This window comes from Gorilla gorilla, chromosome 3 (assembly GCF_029281585.2).
Source record: "Gorilla gorilla gorilla isolate KB3781 chromosome 3, NHGRI_mGorGor1-v2.1_pri, whole genome shotgun sequence".
In the NCBI taxonomy this organism is placed as follows: Eukaryota; Metazoa; Chordata; class Mammalia; order Primates; family Hominidae; genus Gorilla; species Gorilla gorilla.
The window spans coordinates 169,085,855-169,106,987 of NC_073227.2; the positions used below are offsets into that span (position 1 = coordinate 169,085,855).

General features: G+C 44.7%; 1 protein-coding gene across 4 annotated transcripts in view; it reads left to right on the plus strand.

The window, feature by feature from the left end:
- Window positions 1-21,133, plus strand: part of ARHGAP10 (Rho GTPase activating protein 10) — a 343,170-nt gene that overhangs the window by 317,820 nt on the left and 4,217 nt on the right. For 3 of the 4 annotated variants that reach the window (XM_019025986.3, XM_055384932.2, XM_055384933.2), the window contains 2 exons: window positions 15,722-15,874; window positions 16,990-17,081. In XM_019025986.3, the coding sequence (XP_018881531.3) occupies window positions 15,722-15,874; window positions 16,990-17,081 (245 nt within the window). The remainder of the gene's footprint in view (window positions 1-15,721; window positions 15,875-16,989; window positions 17,082-21,133) is intronic. The other variant, XM_055384931.2, reaches the window with a different exon arrangement.

The window sequence follows — 21,133 nt, forward strand, 5'->3', positions numbered from 1 at the left end:
CTGCAACGGAAATTTGTTACTGTCCCACCCAAGGTGTTTCCCCACTAGTTATGCAAACTTTAGAGATGTGAGAATGCATGCTGATGGACAGACTCTTGAAACTGTCTGTAGAATGATATTTTACTTACATGAATTTCTGAGAGCATTATGCTAGCATTCTGCTCTGTTTTGCTCCATAGCATCCTGCAGAGTTGAGACTTGATGGTTGACATATTTGATTTTATCTTCTCAGTTTGGTTTAGTGCCAGGCATGTGCAGATCAGCTCAAGTATATTAGGACAAATAATATTAATACAAATAAAGTACCTTGAACCTGTGAGGGCTTGTCTGGCTGTGTTGACCAAGGCTGTGGAGTAAAGGCAGGATGGTGGTGATGTGGAACCCAAAAGGGCATCATGTTTCAAACAAGTGCTCAGAGAAGAGAAAACTCCACTAATAATTACAAGGCAATACTTGATTAGTCAATCAAATTTTATCTAAAAATACATTTATAATTCATCCAGAGAATCTTTTTTTTTCTTTTTTTTAAAGATGGAGTTTTGCTTTTGTTACCCAGGGTGGAGTGCAGTGGTACCATCTTGGTTCACTGCAACCTCCACCTCCTGGGTTCAAGCGATTCTCCTGCCTCAGCCTCCCGAGTAGCTGGGATTACAGGTGTCTGCCACCACAGCCAGCTAATTTTTGTAGTTTGAGTAGAGATGGGGTTTCACCATGTTGGCCAGGCTGGTCTCAAACTCCTGATCTCAAGTGATCCACCCGCCTTGGCCTCCCATAGTGCTGGGATTACAGGTGTGAGCCACCATGCCCAGCCCATCCAGAGAGTCTTCAAAAAATTTTGTTGAAGCCAAAGTTGCTTAAAATAAATTATAGATAATGGTGTCATCTGACCCTAGCTGGGCATTCTGGGAACTTTAAATGGACTGGAAAGTGTTCCTCAGATTACTTGGCTTTTTATAGTTACTGCTGGATTCACATGAAATGATTATGAACTTATTAAGTATTAAGAGAGGCTGGGAGACATTTGGTATGGCAACTTTGAAAATCTGAGACTCCAAGTATGGAAATACATTCTCCAGATGAGATTTTTCCTGCCAGTGTTTTCATCTGTGCATATTTTTTATGCTGAGGATTATGGATTTAAATCCTACATTACTAGGTATGCTTGTCACCTTTATTGTTCCTTTTCCACAATAAAAATTCTGTTGCACCGTAGTACTACAAGCAACAATAACAGTAGTTACCTAGGCACGCAGAATCTATAATCCTGGTTACACTCGAGGTGGAATTTAGCATGTGTGTATGTTTTAGTGAAAACCAGATCTCTAATTATGCCTTTCAGTAAGTGAATATCACAGGCAGTGGAGTGCAGTTTAAGCAGTCATCTTTCTTCTGTAGCAGTTCTGCAGAAAACTGACATTATGAGCCACGGTACAGCCAACACTCAATTCACAACACGTCCATGCCTGAAACAAGAAGGGCTTGATATTTTTGGTCATAAATCAGATGAGGAGTGAATTCCCCAGCTTCCTCTTCATATGCATTTTCAAATGTCATGAAAAGCACTCCAACCTTGAGAGGCCAAAAAGGGGGTTGGGGGGAGTAGTTGAAGCAAGCCTGGAAAGGAGATTTTTTTTTTTTTTTTTAATGGAGACTTTCTTCTACTTCAGAAACTTGATTTTTTTTTTCTGTGCCATGGATGGAATACATCTATGTTTCTCTGAAGTATATTCTAAAATGTTTCTTATGTATCTTTTAAAGGATTTACTGATGAGTGTGTATCAGTCCAGATTTGTCATTACGTTAGGAAGTTTGTATATAGATGAGTGCCTGTTGGACTTGAGCATGCACCAGAACCCCCTGTAGGTCTCACTGAGACCCACACTGCTGGCCCCACCCCGGAGCTGAGGATTCTGTAGGTCTGAGAAGGGGCCTGAGAGCTTGCCATTCTAAGGAGTTCCCAGGTGACGATGAATGAGCCTTGATATGGAAGACCATCCCCTGCTCCTCGCCTGCCTCCAGGGCTGTGCTGAGTATAAGCTGCTTCTCTGAGGAGTGTAATTAGGATAAGTGATTGCTCCACCTCTTTTGTGTAAAACAGACTCTTCTAGGGTCGTGCGTTGCTGTCCTCCCAGTAGCCGGTGTGTGCTTCCCACATGGTCTGGTTCTCTTTGCCTCAAATATCTGTCCTGCTTTTTTGCTCAAGCCAATCCTGACCTATCTTAACGGTCTCCAGGAAGTCTTCCCCATGCTCTAATCTACAGGGAGCCTCTAAAGAGATTCCTTGTCCGTATTTCTGCTGATACTCATTATTTGGCGCTAAGAAATTCAAGTTGCCTTTGAGTGTTGTTTAATATTTGCCTTTTAGTATTATTTGATATTTATATGGAATAAATGTTTCTACCTATCTAATCTTTCCCTTACCCCAAGCTAGATCATAAAATTGTTTTTTTTTTTTTTTTTTTTTTTTTGGGTGAGGGGGGCGGGGGGTGGTGGTGGCGGTGGGAGGGTGGGGAAGACTGAGTCTCACTCTGTCACCCAGGCTGGAGTGCGGTGGCATGATCTCGGCTCACTGCAACCTCTGCTTCCTAGGTTCAAGTGATTCTGGTGCCTTAACCTCCCCAGTAGCTGGGATTACAGGCATGTGCCACCGCACTGGCTACTTTTCATATTTTTGGTAGAGATGGGCTTTCCTCATGTTGGTGAGGCTGGTTTCAAACTCCTGACCTCAAGTGATCCGCCCTCCTTGGCTTCCCAAAATGCTGGGATTACAGGCGTGAGCTACCGCGCCTGGCCATAACCTTGTTAATGATAGGAATTAGATCTTATATTCTTTGAACTTTTTTGTGATATTGATGTAATTATCAGTGAACATTTAATTTCTTATTTTAATTATGTATTTATAAAAATGCTGCCTTTTGGAAATCTCGTTTCTTTCTCTGTGTTACTGAATGTCTCTTAGGCTACTACATTTGGTTTCTTACTCATCATCATCTTTTTTTTTTTTTTTTTTTAAAGATGTAGTCTCACTCTGTTGCCCAGGTTGGAGTGCAGTGGTGCCATCTCAGCTCACTGCAAGCTCCGCCTCCTGGGTTCACGCTATTCTCCTGCCTCAGCCTCCCGAGTGGCTGGTTCTACAGGCTCCCGCCACCATGCCTGGCTAATTTTTTTGTGTTTTTAGTAGAGACGGGGTTTCACTGCGTTAGCCAGGATGGTCTCGATCTCCTGACCTCGTGATCCACCCACCTCGGCCTCCCAAAGTGCTGGGATTACAGGTGTGAGCCACCGTGCCTGGCTGATTCATCTTCTTTCTTATAAAGATTACAAACTCTTCCTCTAGGAATTCCACACAATTAATCTTACCATTTGCTCCTTACTGTGTTTTGTTTCCTTAGCATTTATAAGTTCTCATTGTATGTTCTCTTCTTGTCTTTTCCCCCTTTATCTCTGCATACCAGCTATACAGTATTAAATATCATAGGTTCTAAGTAAATGCTCATTAAGATTCCTTTTAACCAAAGTTGCTGTGGAGTCGTTGAAACTCTACTCTGGGCTCTTAATAGGAGGCAATGCCTTTACTGTGGTCTCAGGTCCTAAGGAATGGAGTCCAAATGTATGTGGATCACATAGGACCCCAGTAGATCTGTTGAACAAAAATGCTAAAATCTTGTCCACTGGGAAGCAGTTTGCAGAGGAAAACTTACAGCAGCCGTGGTTCTGACATAGGTGGTGTAGCTGTTGCCTCTGATAGGTAGAAAACAATGCAGCAGAATTGGATTCCTTGGATTTCTGCTGATGTTCATGACTTGTGGGTGTTATTCATTGCAGTCAATCAATCTGTAGCTCTTACTTACCTGTACCCTCAGTAAGGCGATGGGTGACTTCATTGCCAGTGAAGAATTGCTAGCTCAGTCTCCTTGGAGGACATTGCATCATAGGTCAAGGTATTTCGAATGTTCCAAAGTCATTTTTTCCCCACAATAAGGTAGTTTTCGCTAAACAGGTTTTCTTCTATTGTAATTGATGGAGCCGGGTCCTTGACAAGTAATCCTTTTAGATTCTCTGCCACAAAAGAAAATCTCTTTTAAGAAATATCAGGCATTGCTATCTGCTTCCTCTACAGATTTCAAATGAAAAGGAACACCTCCTTTTCTGCTGGCACATTCTCAAATTCAAGATGGCATGGTCTCAGAATAGCTCACTCTAGCTGGGGGTGCTGGCACCCTGAGATGCATCTCACTGTGTGCCCTGGCAGGCCAGGAGGGCAGTAGATTCCCCTCTCCCACCCACCGAGAGGCTTGGCTTTGTTTATCCTGAATGTTGATATCTCTAAAGCATCTATCCCAGCTAGTGCCTCAAGCTGTCGTTGTGCCACTGAGATTTGTGCCTACCCAGACTTGATGTCAATTATTTAAAATCACTAGATAACACCTTCCTATTCCCATATACAGCCTTGTGCATGTCATCATATACTTTGTGTGCACTCACTGGTAACCATTTTTATTCTCGTCAATGCAATCACTTGTTTCCTTTAAATTGGGCAAATGAATGGGGGGTTTCTCAGAGACAGCTGCTTGGCATTTCAAATTACTTGACTGTTGGTTCCATGATTGCTTTTCAGGAAGTCAATAAATTTTGCTTGGAGATACCAGAGTACCCCCCCCCCCAATATGATTTGTGGCTTAGTATACCACAGTAAACCGTGAATGATTTGCCTAAAGTTCAGAAAAATAATCATTTTAGATCATTTTTAATAGATTTCTGTGAAGTCTGGTGCCTACTGAGAAATTACAGGGTGGGAGTCACTGGCAAACCCTGTCTTCACTTCCTCCTTTCCTCTCTCTCTGTCTTTCCTTCTTCCCTCTCTCTCCTCCTTCAGAGAGGGCTTCCTCAACCCCAGCACTCCTTGAGGGCCAGGGCACTCAGTTCACCCTAGAAGTTGGTATCTTAATCTGATTATGTAAAAAAAAAAAAAAAAATTTATCTTTTAAAAGTGCTTTTTTGCACATTTGCTTTTTTTTTTTTTTTGGGGCTAATTGACCAAAACGAACATACACTGCTTTTGTAATAAGAAGTGGGAAGCTCTGTAAATTTCAGGTCAGGAGAGGGTGATAAGTAACCTAAAGGAATGAACTTCCCATTGCAAAAACTTCCTGCATCTTTCTTGGTTAGTAGGGAGATGATTTCCTAATAAGATGAGCAGCTTTACTCTGTTTACTTGTATCTGGGCCCTGGTTACAGAATGCAGTGGGTTACACTGAGATCTCTAGTAGAGCCTAGTGCCTTCTTGTGGAAGGATGTGGTCTCTGATTCTGGGTACTGTGAAGAATGAATTGGCAGCCAGTACCTGTTACCATACCTAAGTAAACAGCAGGGTCACTTAGATAGTGGAGGTCTAAGGGAGCTCAAATCTAAGGAAGAACAGTGGCCAAATCAACAGGAGGAACATGCTGCCTTGCTGTGAGCCCACAGCAGCCTGTTAAATTCTGCACAGAGGTTAGCTCCTTCCCCTACCTCTTGGGGGTTTGGGGATTTGAGGGAGTAGAACCTTTTGCTTTAGCAGAGGCTGGTGGTTGAGGCTGCAGAAAAAGTATTAGATACCCTCTTGGCACTTCCAGGCTGAGAGACCATGGAGCATTTAGTATTATGGGCCACCAGACTTTGTTTCAGCTATTTTGTAGATGACATTTCATCTTAATGCTTGCATCAACCCAGTGCGGTAGATATATCTTCATTATTAAAAAGATTGGAAGGCACAAAGGACATAGGAAAATTGGCCCAAGCCACACAAGCAGTAAAGGACAGGTGAGTTTGACCCCTCATGTGTCTGCCCAGTGACTTGTTTTACTGTAGATATTGAAATTGTGCAGTTGCATATGGGGACATTGTTTGAATTGCAGGTATTCTCCACCCTGCCCCGATTCTGAAACCCAGTGAAACAGCCATAGCTGTCAACTGGTCAGTGCCCTTGGTTTGAAGAGGGAGCACTGACCTTACATTAAGTCATGTGGCTGTGGTTTATAATTATCTATGGGGAATAAACACTTGAATCTGGTTGCTGCGCATTCATCATCTAACACCTTGGCTGAGATGCGGGCGGGAGGGCCTTCTCCCCCACAGCAGAGCTTGAGAGACTTGGAAATTTGATCTGTGCAACCAGGCAGCATCCATAATCTTTTTATGAGTAATATGATATTCAGTTGTCTCCCTTCAGCTTCAGAAACGCTCTGGAAGTGATTCTCAGGGCCTGTATACTTGGCCATCTACCATCACATTGTCTATTCACATTCAGTCTGGGGGTACAACTTTTGTCCTGTGTGTTTCCTTGAATTTCTTCTCTCCAGCTTTGTATAGAAATTATGCTGTGCCGACTGCCTGGCCCCTTACATGCTTCGATACACATCCATTGTGGCTTGCTGGGGTATTTTTGGTATCTGCGTTGTGTACTTGGCACTTGCATGTGGCCTAATTCGTGCCTTCCTTTGCTGTGCTGTAGCTGCAGGTGCTGAAATTTGGAGGTTTTATTTTTAAGTCAGAATGTTGATAGTCCATGTAACTTTAAAGCCCTACCATGAAAAGATGACTTCCCAAAATAAAGACATGTCTGAATTTTGTAGTAGCTTTTCCACTGCTTAAGACTTAAAAACAATTAAGTCTTGCATCAGTCATTTTTGGTTTTTAGTTTAACTGGTTTTTGTTGTTAAAGATTTTCTTACTTGATGCCATTGTTGTAATTTATTATTTGCTATTCATAAATTGGCTGTGTCTCAATATCTAAATAAGGTAAGGACCTCATGGGCTCTCTCCGTAAGTTCGAGACCGTTTACATTGGTAAGTCACTGATTTCAAACAGGCCTGGCTTTGCATCCACGTTCTTTTTCTTACAACCTTGAAGATCTTTTATATAAGTGATTTAAGCAAACCAGGGATTTAAGCAAACCAAGGCTTAGCAAGATTATCTGTAAAAGGAGAATAATAACATCTGCCCCTCTGGGGCGGGGTGAGGTTTGCAGATACCACATGTAATAAAACCCAATCACTGCTCCCCTGAGAGCTCGAGGCAGCCACCTGCTGGGATTTTCCTTTCCTCTGAGAATGTAATTTAATATTCTTAGTTTAACTTGACCCCAACTTCCTGGTTCATCAGTTACATAATCTCCTCACTGACTAGCTCAGAGAGAGAACCTTTCTAGCCTTGGAGAAGCTCTAGATGTTGACCTGAAGTTGTGTTGTTTTTAGCAGTTACTGTATTTATTCCCGGCTGGGGCTCCTCTCCTAGCCTCTTGCTTTGGGGATCTGCTTTGTCAGAGCCTCTGAGAATAGACCCTTGGCTATCACATGATCAAAGCATGGGGAACCTACTGAGACCCAACCACATTTATAACTTATTCTGAGCCGTATACTCAGGTAGCTCACCCATTACAACAAGTAACCCATAAATCTCTTTGTAAGTGATAGGTGGATTTTTCTGAGCGGAGTATCTGTGTCCCTTTAGAGCTGTGCTTGGCCCTGTTGAAGATGTTCAGCCTTCACATTGGGTGGCAGCTGGTCGAAACATTCCTGTCAGTGACTGCAGGACTGTAACCTTCAGACCTCGAATGCCCCCTAATTTTCTGAAATGAAGTTACAGTTCCTTTTCTGTTCAACTAGCAAGCTAAAGTTCAGCCCTCTTACCCGATTCCACACTGATCATCTGGAAGGAAGGTAGGATTCAAGGAGAACTCTTTGAGTGGAAGAGCGGTCAGAGATGTAATTCTGCACCTGTTCTCTTATAGCAAAACGAAGAACTTTTGCTCTAAGAGAGTGGACTTTGGGAGTGAACTTTGTCAGATGATTAGATGGTGATGTCCTTTCTTGTTAAAGGAGGAAATCCATGTAGGAGCCTCAGGATCGCACAAGCTGAGGACTGAGTGTTAAACATGGCAGGCCTTCCTTCATGGGACTTGAGGGATTTCCTGCAGTGCCCTTCCTCCTCTCCCTGACCGCCTACCTCCTGCAAAAAATATTTGTTCTCAGCTGGGCATGGTGACATACGCCTGTAATCCCAGCACTTTGGGAGACTGAGGCAGGCAGATCACTTGAGGTCAGGAGTTCGAGACCAGCCTGGCCAACATGGTGAAACCCTGTCTCTACTGAAAATACAAAAATTAGCCTGGCATGGTGGTATGCACCTGTAATCCCAGCTACTCGGGAGGCGAAGCATGAGAATTGCTTGAACCTGGAAGGCGGAGGTTGCAATGAGCCAAGATTGTGCCACTGCACTCCAGCCTGGGTGACAGAGCAAGACTCCGTCTCAGGGGAGCAACAAAATAAAGATATTTGTTCTCAAAGGTGAACAAGTTACTGCTTTTACGTGCTGGCTTCATGTATTGGCTGGCTCCCTGCTGCTTGAGAGGTGATCTTGTACAGTTGAAGAAGGCCTCTGCTGCAGGAAAGCGCTGGGTATGTGTGGGTCAGCCCCAGGCACGAACAAGGGAGCCCCACACCACAAAACCAGTGAAGATGGACAAGATTCTCCATCTGAATTGTCTTCATCTCCCCCAAACCCCACGTCCCTTCCAGGCTTCTTATCTGGTCTGTTTAATCCAGGGGTGAGCAAACTGTGGCCCACTGCCACCTGTCTTTATAAAGTTTTATTGGAACACAGCTACACTTAGTTGTTTACGTTTTGTCTGTGGCTGCTTTTTCACTGACAGTGATAGCAGAATTGAGTAGTTGCAGAAGGCCTGCCAAGCTTGAAGTATTTACTCTCTGGCCCTTTACAGAATAAGTTTGCTGATCTTGAGCTAATCAGTAATCAAAACAAGTCTGTTTGGAAGGGCCCACCTTTCTTAAAACCCAGCTTCAGGAAGTGCAGTTAACCACTGTGGTGGTAGATGGAGAGTGCAGGTGATTTTCAGTGTAAGCTTCACACATCTCTTCTTGTCATTAAACCAACCAGACATTTTCCCTATGGGTTTTGGATGCCCTCAAATGTTTATTTATAATTTCAGAAGGCTTTTAGTGTTTCAGTGACTGAAAAACCTTTGTGGGGTTGTTCTTTTTATAATGTATCATTTAAAATAAATTTTTATTTTGGAATAGTTTAAGGTATGCAGAAAAGTTACAGATACTACAGAGCTTCGGTAGACCCTTCACTTCCCCTCTTCACTTCCCGCCCCCACCCCACCTCCGGCTCTTAGCATCTTACAGAACTGTGGTACCTTTGTTAAAAATAATGAAATTAGTGTTGATACAGTACTGTTAACTAAACCACAGACTTCATATGGACTTCGCCAGTCTTTCCAATAATGTTCTTTCTCTGTTTCAAGCTCAAATCCAGGATGCCATGTTTCTATAAGCAACTTTAGATTTTTTAAGTGATGACATCTACTTAATATAGTCATACTTTTTTCCCTTGGCATAGCTGATTTGCCGTCTTTTGGTAAATTAAATGGTTAGTGATGATATAACCCTAGAAATCAGAGGTAAGATCTGACCCAGAAATATGTAATAGTAGTGAGGGCTTCGTTTATTGACTGCTTGCTATGCTTCAGTGCTTTACGCCTATCATCTCATTTAAACCCACAGTGACCCAGCCGATGAGTCATGACTCTCTTCACGTTAGCTGAGGGAGTTTAGGCTGCTCAGCCAAGTTTCAGTTGTGGATGACACTAAGTGCAGGCTAATGATGGCAACTGTGGGCCAACCTCTGGGGGGCACTCATAAGTCATTCGCTTTCTTCTCAGCATAGCCTCTAGCTATTGACAAAAAGAGGAACAAGCCTAGGGGAGGAAGAAACTGCAAGCTGGCACTCAGCCAACAATGGTAGTGTCAGCTCTGGCACCCAGGTCTCTCTGCAGAGTGGCAGAGTCTTAGGCATTTGTTATTTGCATGCGTACAATCCTTCAATGGCCCGTCTTTGCCTTTAGGTTATGATCTTGCCTCCTGAATATCCCGGTACTTGCATCTCTCGCCATTCTTTCCATATTCCATTCTAGTCACTGAAAAGGACTTGAGGGTCTGAGATCTGTGCTGTCTTGTCAAAACAGGGTTTACTAGAAACATGACCTTGAGTAAGTTGCTTTCACCTTTCTGAGATGGTCTTCTCATATGTCATGTGGAATAATAGGGTGATTGGGAATAAGTGAACTAGTGCCTGCCTGTTGCATCTAGCACAGGGCTAGATTGCACAGTTGTGCCTCACATGAGCCTGGGTGTGGGGAGGTGATGACGATGTTGACTATGGTAGCATCAGCTTCAGCATTAGCTCTGCACAGATGCTGCCTCCTCCAGGAAGCCCTCCTGGCTATCCCCATGGTTATTAGGTGCTTCCTCCACTCTTCCTCTGAGGGACCTTGGGCAAATCGCTACATGGCTCTCAGTGCCTGTATTATGGTTATTAATTGGGCATTCTCCACTCACTTGGCTGCAGAGCAGGTGGTGTCATGGTTTCCTGGGTGTCCCCGGGGACTAGCACAAGGCCTGACAGAAAGTCCTCAGACTGTAAATGATGAGCCAGTGGGTCTACTCTGAACCTTCCTGATGGGCAGCAAAGGCCTTCTCCCCCAACGCCGTGGGTTATGGCGACTTGCATGTCACAGGCCTTTGTTTCTCTGCACTGCTGTTGTCCCTCGGTGTGCTCGTGTGGAGCCAAACAATATGCTTGCTTGGGGAGTTCTCCCTCTCCTGGCACTTAAGGAATAACTGGCATTTATTTGAACAGAGATTTTCCCATAATATACAGATCTACAATATTTCCTTCTGTCTTTATTAACATTTTCAAACACGCTTGCCCAGGACAGCTGTTCTAGACTTATGCTGTATGTTTCCCAGACTGGCATGAAAGATCATTTCACTAATGTGTTAGCTTCTGCTCAGAGACCTGGCAAATGAGAGTTTAGAATCTTTCATTGCAGTGCAAACTTCTGATTTGATCTCGTGTTGTATAACCGTAGTGAAATATCTTGGTATTTGGGGGATTTAGTCACTTCAAATAAGCATTCATTTCTTTTCTTAATGCGTATTCTCCGCGCTCTACCCTTTTGAATTTAGATTGCATTCAGTGCTTATACAGGCTGGAATCAGGGGCTTGTATCTCTAGTGCTGCCCAAAGCCTGACCTGTGTATATTATGCAAGAAATGTTTGTTAGATGCAGGAGTTCTCTGGTGATCAGTGCAGCTGGTGTCGAGTTTTAACAGTTAAGGCCCCTACTCCCTTCCCCCTTTCTGAAATGTTTGTGATCTGCCGCTGCCAGAATGTTTTTAATATGCGTGGAGCGTAGAGTCTGGTACTGGAGGCGATTGGATCACAGTTTGAATCAGAAGCAGCATGGACTGCTGATCTGTTCCATTTTCTAAAAATACACTTTGTAAAGTAACCACATATACAGCACTGTCATAATTTCATGTTTTGGGATTTGGCCCCACTGCTGCACGTGAAAGCTACAAGGTCTTTCCCCGAAATTCAGGCCCGTGTTTCCAAGCAAGAGTGTTGACTCTTTTTAAAGAAGAGAGTTTCCTCATCCTTTACACAAATGCATATTCTTTCCCTGCTTACTGTCTTCCCAGCTCTTCCACCCACCCCACCTAAACACAAGAAATGCCTCCGTGGCGTCAGGAACAGTCAGGTAGATTTTCAGTCTATGTATTTTCAGGAACATGTTTCCAAGTTAGCAATTTGAAATCTTCATGTGCTTTTAGTGAAACACTCTTGTTTCTATTTGTCCCCTTTCTTTGAGAAAGAAGGACGGTGATGTTGGCCTTCCGTACTGAAGATAGAGAGGAATCCTGTTTTAGGAGAAGGCTTTTGCAGTGTAGTGTGTTAAGTTGGGAAGATAGCGAACAGATATTAGCAGTTCTGTATATTTCTGTCTTGGTAAACGTGGTTTCTGAGCTTTTTAGGAACAGTTGACTTCTTCCTCCATTTTCGCAAACTGCAACTTGGCTTTCAGGAAACTTGTGGCACTTAGGTACTTTTTTGTATTTGGTCAGTAGCTTGGCATTAAACAGAATTGGTGGTTTGTGCTCATGCCAGTCTTACTAATCGAAAATCCGTAGTTAAAGGGACAACAAGAAAAAAAGGCAATAAATAGATTTTTTAAATGTTTAAATTTGGGAAATGGTGGGAAAGGACTCTCAAAATATTTCATTATGTTCTAGCACATAATGAGCTTTTAATTATTATTTCACTAATCACCTTTGATCTTTTTCCCAAAGATGTTCTTTGGGAAAAAGCTGGGGCTCTCCCCTGAACTACAGAGTACAAAAAAATGATCTGGTGAGTGTTTTAGTTCTCCCAAGGATGATACTGTCAAGAACTGTGAAGGGTCTGAAACTGTACCCTGCCTTGCGAGCTACCAAATTAGCCTACCATCGTTTCCGGGATGCTGGCAGAAGGCGTGGGACTCACGATCAGAGCCAACAGCCTCTACTAATCACAGCAATGACAGTATCAGTGTTTTCTTGTGCCAGTTCCCTGAGTTCCAGTTCCTACAAGGCGATGTAGCTTGGGCCAGGTCACACCTACATGCCTCAAGAGAGAAACCTGGAGCTTAGAAAACCCAGATCTTTTATGATGGGTAAAGCCCACTCTTTGAGAGAGAGAGAGAGGGGAGAGAGAGGAGAGAGAGAGGAGAGAGAGATATGCCTTAGGGCTCAGTTCTCTCTTGGAACCCAGGTTGAGGAAAAGCTGTTCGTCCTTTGCTTATGGGCTGCCATTCCAAAATGCCTCGTGTTCCTTCAAAATGTTTTAAATAAAAGAAGGGAAAGAGAATATCAGAAATTCTCTTTTAAAACTAATACTTTCCTCTACTGTTTTTTTTGAGAAAATGTAGGTATTACATTTTAAATAATATTTAAAAAATTTTTCGATTCTTCTTATTAAAAAGTAACCCAAAGTTTGGAAGGTAGGAGATGGTTACATAACGAAGCTCATGTTTACATTTTTTTTTTTTTTTTGGCCTTCCAAAAAATATGGACAGGTTGCTTTTGGGAGACACTGTGAAACATGGCATCATCTGACGTGTACTGGCTTTAGATGTGAACCCATTACACGACTGAAGTATATTTACTCACTTGCCTCACCTGATCCTTCCCAGCCGACAAGCCTCTGAAAAATTTCCTCTATCCAAGCAGCTACTGTGCTGGTTCCCAAACCTTGTTTGGCTGCACAGGTCTCTTCTTTCACAGGCTTCCAGTTGTCCACACATCTCATTGCCTCATCTCCATAGACACTGTCTCCAGCCTTGCACGTTGCCCCGTCTTGTGAATATTACAGCTTACAGTGTGTCTGCCCTTGTGGGGTTCTGAAATCAAAGGAGTTACCTAGTAGAGGCTTCTGAGACACACCCAGGAAATCACATGCAGAAACTTAAGTCTACATGGGAAGTCTGGGAGGTAATCTTGGTGAACCGGTTAGTGCTAGATCACATAGCGCATGTGTTAAATAGCAACAGAAAGATCACAAAAAAACAAAAAAGGTGAATGTGGAGAACTTGACCCTGGACAAGGACTGCTGATTCTGTGTTCCTGTTTTGGGATGAGATGGAGAAAGCCAGGGTGCGGGACAGGCAGGCTTTTCTGTTGCGTATCTGTCATTACAGTGGTTCTTTCACTTTCTAAAAACCGAGGGGTATTTTCCCTAAACAAACACACCCACCCACCCGCGGGTGTTTTCATGGAGGTTTTCTTTTTTTTTTTTTTTAAAGAAAGATGTGAGGATTAAGCAGACAATACCTATAAAATTTATGCTCTTTATTTTTCAAGGGCCGCATAAGTATAGTCACATAGTTACTTTATCTTCTTCCTGTAACTGACCTCCCTCTAGGCAGATGGATGGCAGTCATTGACGATTTATGACTCTGAAGAGCTGATGGGGGTGTGGCAAAACATCTCATCTTCCTCCATTCACACCCTCCAAGCACCTTGAATAATTGCTGGGAGATAACTTGGCAATTGTTTGGCTAACTGTGGCCTTAATTCCCTGCCAGGGCTTCACTCACACCTACCTGTCCTTTCCATTCCTGATTAGTAAGACAACATTCAACGTCCCTTTTCTGCTAAAAAAAAATGGAGTGACTTTTGTGACTGTTGATACAGATCACTTTAAGATTTATAACAAATCTTGCCTTGGGATAAAATAGATTTTATGACTCCCAGATGAATGGCTGGATAGGGGAATTGTAAATAAGCTCTTAGAAGAATAATGTGTTTTTTTTTTTAAATGACCCCCTTTTTTTCCTGACAAAAGCATAGGAAAGCTTCTGTGTATTAAATACCTACCAATTCAGTTATGCACCAGATTTGTAAAATCCAGTTTTGGTTTTAGAGCTTTCTAATTTGGTTGCTCAGATGTTGGCTGATGGCTCCATGTCCCCGCCAATCTGCCTGGCTTCGTGAGATCTGGAAAAAGAGTTAAAGATCTTCCTGTGGAGGCAAGAGAAATACTTGAAGCCATCAGAGAACAACCAGTATCAATGTGCCCTTTCATTTATTGGTGTCGCAGGCCTTCAGGGAAGGTGTATGGGTTAGAGAGGCCACAGGGGGAGTATTGGGGGAGGTGGAACTGGAGCTGAGCCAAGGAAGGGCAAGATTAGAGCAGGGCGGGGAGCTTGAGAGGAAAGGCAAAGCTTGAGGCAGAGGTGGGAGCGCCAGGAAGCAGAGCTGTGGCAGACAGGGGAGGCTGCTGGGGCAGGACGGCCCCTGGTAGGTGAGCAGGTGCAGGAGCATCTTGTATAGGGAGACAAGTGGGTAAACTTGGCCCTAGGTTGCTGAGTGTCACCGTGTTGGAGGATTGCACCTAGGGGCCGACCAGGAGACCATGCTGGTACTGAAGAACACGGTGCTAGTTCTCCGGCAGGGGAAACAATCTGAGAGCATGCTGAGGAGTGCAGAAGCCTCGGGAAACTGCTCGTGGAAACTGGTGTACCGGTTTAGCAGAAGACGGGGTATCTTAGGTGAAGAGCACCTGGGTGCTGCAGACAGGGAACACGTGTGTGTTCAAAAATGTCACTGAATGAAACGAGACACTTCTCAAGGGAATGTCATAAACCATAGTCGCCTCCAGTTCTGAGGTCACTGAAGAGTAATTCAGATTAACACGCATCAATTATTTGGACTCTCCCTCTGTGCTTAGAGGCCATTCCAGGTGTCTGTTCACTGACCTGTTTACATTAACTTTAAAAAAAAATGGAAATATTAAGAAATGCTCTGGTCACCAGAAGTTTTTGCTGTTCATTGGTTTCTAAGTCTTTGGCCCTCTCTAGAGGAAGCCTGAATCCAGTGGCATTTTCTTCTGAATTGCCACACGTGTAGGAGCAGGTGAAAGATCTTTAAATGTTTAGCTGATCTTTTGCAGCTGCCGGTCATGTGCTTGATGCTAGATTCCTGTGGTTTTCCTTATAATTAGAAAAAGTGAATACCTTGAATGTCCCACTACTCCTTTGATCAATTAGATTCTGGTTTTCTAATTAGTGAACTCATAGGGTGCTAGCAGGTTGGACAGATTGGAGAACCTGGAGAAGGACAGTAAGACAGCTTGAGTTTGGGGTTGTGGCTGGTTTCTGGGTTGTTGGTATCCGTAGTTTGGTCTGCAGCCCCGGCAGGATGCAGAGAGGACTCTGTCCCTACTGGTCAGGCACGTTAGGGGAATTAGTGACCTAGTCATCTGGGATTGGGATGTTGTGCATTTTGTGTTCTGTGGCCTTTCTGCTATTAATCCTGTCCTTCAAACTCCTACCCTTAGCCCAGGCCAGACCCGATCGTCTATGGTCCAGTGGCTTAACCCACAGTCTCCAACCACAACAAGCTCCAACCCAGCTGTGACACCTCTTTCACCCGAGTCGTCCCCTTTCCCCTTTTCTCCTCCTGCTACTGTAGCGGACAAGCCACCTGAAAGGTACGTGGTTTGGAGTGGAATGTGGAATATGGTGGCAGCACACACAGGGGGCTTGATGAACCTGAGCAGGTTCTTGTGTTCTCTGCTGGCAAAAGCTTGCCCGGATACCCCCAGCATCCCGGACTTCATGGACAGCACTTACCACCTTGTATCAGGGCCATGCCTCACCCAGTTCAGTAGCAAGGACGTTCTTTGGAGAATTTGCCTTACATGAGACTTGCTTGAGCCTACTCTGTCTTTATGGTGCTGGTTGTGCATTTATGAAGAAGTTCTTATTTTGGAAGAACTTCTTGCTTATGAGTATAAAGCACATTCTTTGTTTTAAAAGTAGGCAAGCTGGCACTGGAAACATTCGCTTCCATGGCATCCAGTGGCCAAGTCCATAGAGGACAGAGCTGCTGCCCTCCAGCAGCCTCTTCCACCTGTAGTGGCTCAGGTGTTTCTTCCTGTCAGTGGCTTCCCCCACGCCAGTGAGGTGAGGCGTTTCCTTTGGATTTGATTAGACTGGCTAAAAGCATGGTTTCTGTCCTTTCCACGCATGGACACAGAGGTTGCTTTAACAAATGGTGAGAAGCTGGGCCTGGTGTGCCTTTCTTGGGGCGGAGACAGGGTGTAAATACAGAAGACTCAGGCAAGAGCAACAAGCCCCTTCCAGAGCGGTGGCCACCCGGGGTGGATCTGGGCCAGTGGTTTGTCACCTGTGGAGTGTGGCTGTGCCGCCTCCTTCCGCCGGCTGGCCATGTGTCTCCAGGTGCGTGTGCTTTTCCTAATAGACCAACTGAAGTGCTTGGAGATAAACATGTCCTGTGGTTCTAACAGTGCTGAATGGTAGGAAAGGGCATCCCACCAGGTGGGGAGGAGAATTAGGTGAAGTGGTTCAGTGACAGCTCCTCAGAGAGGCTCCCTGAGGAAAGGCTTGAATTGGAAACCCATCATTTACTTGAAAATCAAGTACTGTTCTTAGCCTGATGTTCACTTCCACGTTAATTTCTTTTTTGGGAGGAGTTGCCCTACTGGTGACATCAGTGAGATTTGGGGAAGGGGGGTTGGAGGGTGAAGTTTCTCTCTGTTTTCCACATTTTCATTGGTGTCTTTTGTATTCTCTTTCTTTTCAGCATCAGCAGTCGGAAAGCTCGAGCCGTGTATCCGTGTGAGGCAGAGCACAGCTCAGAATTATCTTTTGAAATAGGAGCAATTTTTGAGGATGGTAAGTGTTATTGGGAGCTTCGTCTGTTAATCCTGTCCGCAGGATTAATAAGTCTGCAGCACGGAGTGAGCAGTCAGCGATGGTGCTGTTGTCGGGAGGGCGAGTCTCCCCCTTGATGCTTTGGACTGGATTAAGCGACTGCGTTCGGCTCCCAGACCCCAATGCCAGGGGCCTGTTGTTGATGGCTGGAATGCCACTATGCTCACTTCTTGATTACTCTCCGACCCATCTCATCTTGTGGGCCTTCATTTAGGTCATCTCTCTCCTGACGGGAAGAAGCTAGTGTCACTTGGACTTAAGAAATATTTCTGATTTGCACACTTTATTTTCTTTGTTCTCCCAGAGTTGCTAACCAAGTCCTTTAAATGCCTCGGGTTTACCAACTCTGAGTCAACAGAGGATACTACTGTCCTTAAAAATTTTTGATTTCTATTTCTCTTACCATTTTTGTGCTTTACATTTTTGCGGATTTGAACAGTGTGTGAGTCTCCAGATTCGGGTATTGACTTTGCATATTGAAACAAGGGTGTAGCTTTTGAGGATTTAATATTCATACACAAGCATTTAGGAGCTATGCCTGGTTAAATATTTCAAAAAGTTCTCTTATGGCTCAGTGTCTTTTTTCTCCTGCTCTTGCTTTCTTCCCTCCCCAGTCCTGCTCATTATGAAATGCATTGGTTGCTGTGGAAACCGTGATGTCGTGTGTGGGTGGAGCTCCTCAGAAGAGTTCCAGGGAAGCAGTAGGAACCTTAGATGCTTGGAATGGAATGGTTGATTATCCAGAATGTTTGGGATATGTGGAATGTATCAACACGAGGCACAGTGGTGTACTGTCAGTAATGCAGCATTTGCTGACGATTGTTTTTTAGAAAGCAAGTTGCCTCATTTAGAATAGATTTCTATATGTGTGTGATATGTACTCTTCAGAGACAGAGACTCCTGGTAGTGTCAGAAAACAAACAACAACAACAACAAAACCCCACATGGAACAGAATTAGACTTTGTGGAGAAATTTTGTTTTTGGAATAGAAGCAAGATCATTCCTCCATCACCATAACATACATGCAGTTTTGCCAAGAGAATGTGGAACGTAGCTGCCCTGCCCCAGGCCTGTCTCATGTTGGCACACTATGTGGCTGAAGGGGAGGCTGTGATGGTAGTATTGAAACGCACTCATTTGAGAAATGTGATGAATTTTTATTTTGTGTGATTGGATTTGTTTAGAAGACTCTGAACTCCCTCCTGCAGTATGGTTTGTGAGATAGTTACCTTGGTAGAAGGTGTATCTACTAGGATACCTTAGGCTGCAGGTAACAAAAATTGACACAACTGGTTGAATCAATCATGAAGATGGATTAAAGTCAGGTGCAGTGGTGCACACCTGTTGTGCCAGCTACTGCAGAGGCTGAGGCAGGAGGATCACTTGTGCCCAGGAGTTTGAGGCCAGCCTGGATAACACAGTGAGACCCCATCTCAAAAAAAAAAAAAAAAAAAAGGGGGTTGAGGGGATTAGTTTACACAATAGTAAGTGTGGAAGTAGGGAGCTCTAATTTTAATTCATAGCCTCAAAGATGTTATCAAAGACCAAAGTATTTCCATCTCTCTGTGGAACTGCTCTCTGCTGGTGGACCTGGGCCTCTGTCTGGTTTCCCTGGCGGGAGCGAGATGACTGCCACAGTTCCATGTATCATGGCCACACTCTGGTGGAAGGAGGTGTCTCATCTTTGTGTTCCTTTAAGAATGAGAAAACTTTTCCAGGAATTTCTTCCTAGTTTACCCATCCTCACATCCCAATATGCAGAGCTGAGTCACTTGCTTACCCTACATCCATCATTTGCAAGGATTTAGACCAATCAGAATCACACAGGGTATAGGATACCTGCTCTGGGCACACAGCCATGTGAATGAGGGTCAGTGCCTAAAGCCAATGCAGATCTGCCAGTTTGGATAAAAGGGGACAGCCTGGTAGGCGTCTGACCCAGGAGGCTTACGTTCTCCAGGTCTAAAGTCCCGAGATGATTTGGAGTCTTCCTAAAAAGAAAGTGTGAATGTACACACGTACACATACATAGTCACACGTTTGTACATATGTACACACATGTGCACACAAATACCAGTGTCTCCGTGTGTTTTGGAGGAGGAGAGCCAGTGACTGCAGGCAACGTGGATTCTGAACTCTGCAGTTATTTTGCCTGGGCTCACACCATGGCTTTCTTATCTTCTGTGTGACCCGGAACAGGCTCCTTTAGGACTCTGTGCAGCTGATTCTTCATCCTAAGCGGCAGGGATGGCCACAACATTGATGTTGTATTAAGATAGCATTGGGGCTACTAGAAAAAGAGGTTTCTGAGTTGCTGTAAACGTATGGGGAAGAGGCTGCTGACCACGATGCCACACTGGGTACATCGTAGTGTGCCACAGACGAGGCTACGCTTTGAGCCAGTTTGTGTCTCCCTCGGTTCTGTGCTCTGCGGTGCTGGTATCCAGCTCTGTCAGGACTTTGCTGGCCGGGGCACCCCGGGTGTCTCAGGAGCTCCTCATTCTGTCCCTCCCCTAAGGCTGGCTACTTGGAAAATACCTTGTGGATGTGTTGACACTCTCTCCCTACCCAGGGATGTGAGCGTCTCATTTAATGTGAGCTACTTGTCTTGTAGGTGCCACCCTGATTCTTTTGTAGCAGGGCAGATAACAGTGGAAGGCATTCAGAATCAACAGCATTAGGCTTGCTGCTTAATAGGGACACTTCTTCAAAGGGTACAATAAGTTTAAAGCCCTTAAGCAGGGTTTATCTGTGTGTGTGTTTGCCCCTTACATCTTCTATGCATAGTTGATCTCTTAGCTAGTTAAAAGCAGGTGCTTGCCCAGAACACATCTAGTGAAGCCCTTCCTTAAATGGCTATGGGGTCTTCCTGTCTGACAACTGACACTGAGAAGACAGACTGGCAGGTCATCTGACCACGGCTTCTGTGGAGCCAGGCAGTGCTCCAAGTGGCCACTCTAGACAGCTCAGCCCACAGGAGTACTGCCGGGAATGCTCCCTTTCTGCAGACCAGCAATATTTAGTGTCCCTGGAATGCCCAAGACATTTTCCTGTGTTCACTTATCCATTTGGAGTCTTCCAGCCTCCATAGATGCTCTTGCAGTGCAATTCCTTTTTGTACCTCATACAGGCAACAAAGGAAATTGGTTTATGCCACCCAGTGGCCTTTGGAGAAAACAAACTGGCGGTCAGAGTGACCCCTGGGTGGCCTCGTCAGTAGTTATGCGGTTTGGGATGCATGCAGCTGTGAGATATCCTGACCCAGAGTGTGGTTGGCACAGGGGTCTTTAGCAATTGTGTAGCTCCATGACTGTCTTTGTTCTTTGCTCTTACTGGGTGGGCCTGGACTTAAGTTATGAGTTCCAGTTCTAGGTGGAGGATGTGTTTCTCTAGTAGACTCACTAATGCCTAGCTGTTTCTCTGGGGCTATGCCTCCCAACTCCCCCGCCCCCCACCCTCGGGAGAGGGCTGTGTTTGTAAGGTCTCAGGGCAGTGACGTTCCTGTGATGGCCAGAGGGACCTTTCCCTTTTCTCTGGGCCTGGGGAATCCTGGAAATAGGTTTTGCTGGTGACCACCAGCCAGTCCTGCTGTGTCTTTCCAGACAGGTGCGCCCCAGTTAGATGGGCAGTGGTTGCCTCCTCAGGGGCAGGGTTGGGAGGGGTGCTGAGGCAGGTGGTTTCCAGGAGCGACCCCATGCGGCGGCGGCAGCAGCAGCGGGACTGCTTTCCTGGCTGTCCCAGGCTCTTTGTCAACATCCACATGTAGATGTGGGGGAGCAGGTGTGGCCCCAATTAATCCTTAAAAGCCTCTGGTGATTAAACTTTAAAGGTCTCAGATAGACACAGAATAATCCCTGGAAAACAATTTGGCATTATCTTGGAAAGTTGATCGCATATAGACCCCACAGCCCAGCGATGTGGTTGCCAGATAGATTCCTAGCACAGGGGAATCTGAGAAAAAAATATCGAGTGAAAAAATAAGTTCCAGATGACTATGCGCTTCTGACTTATG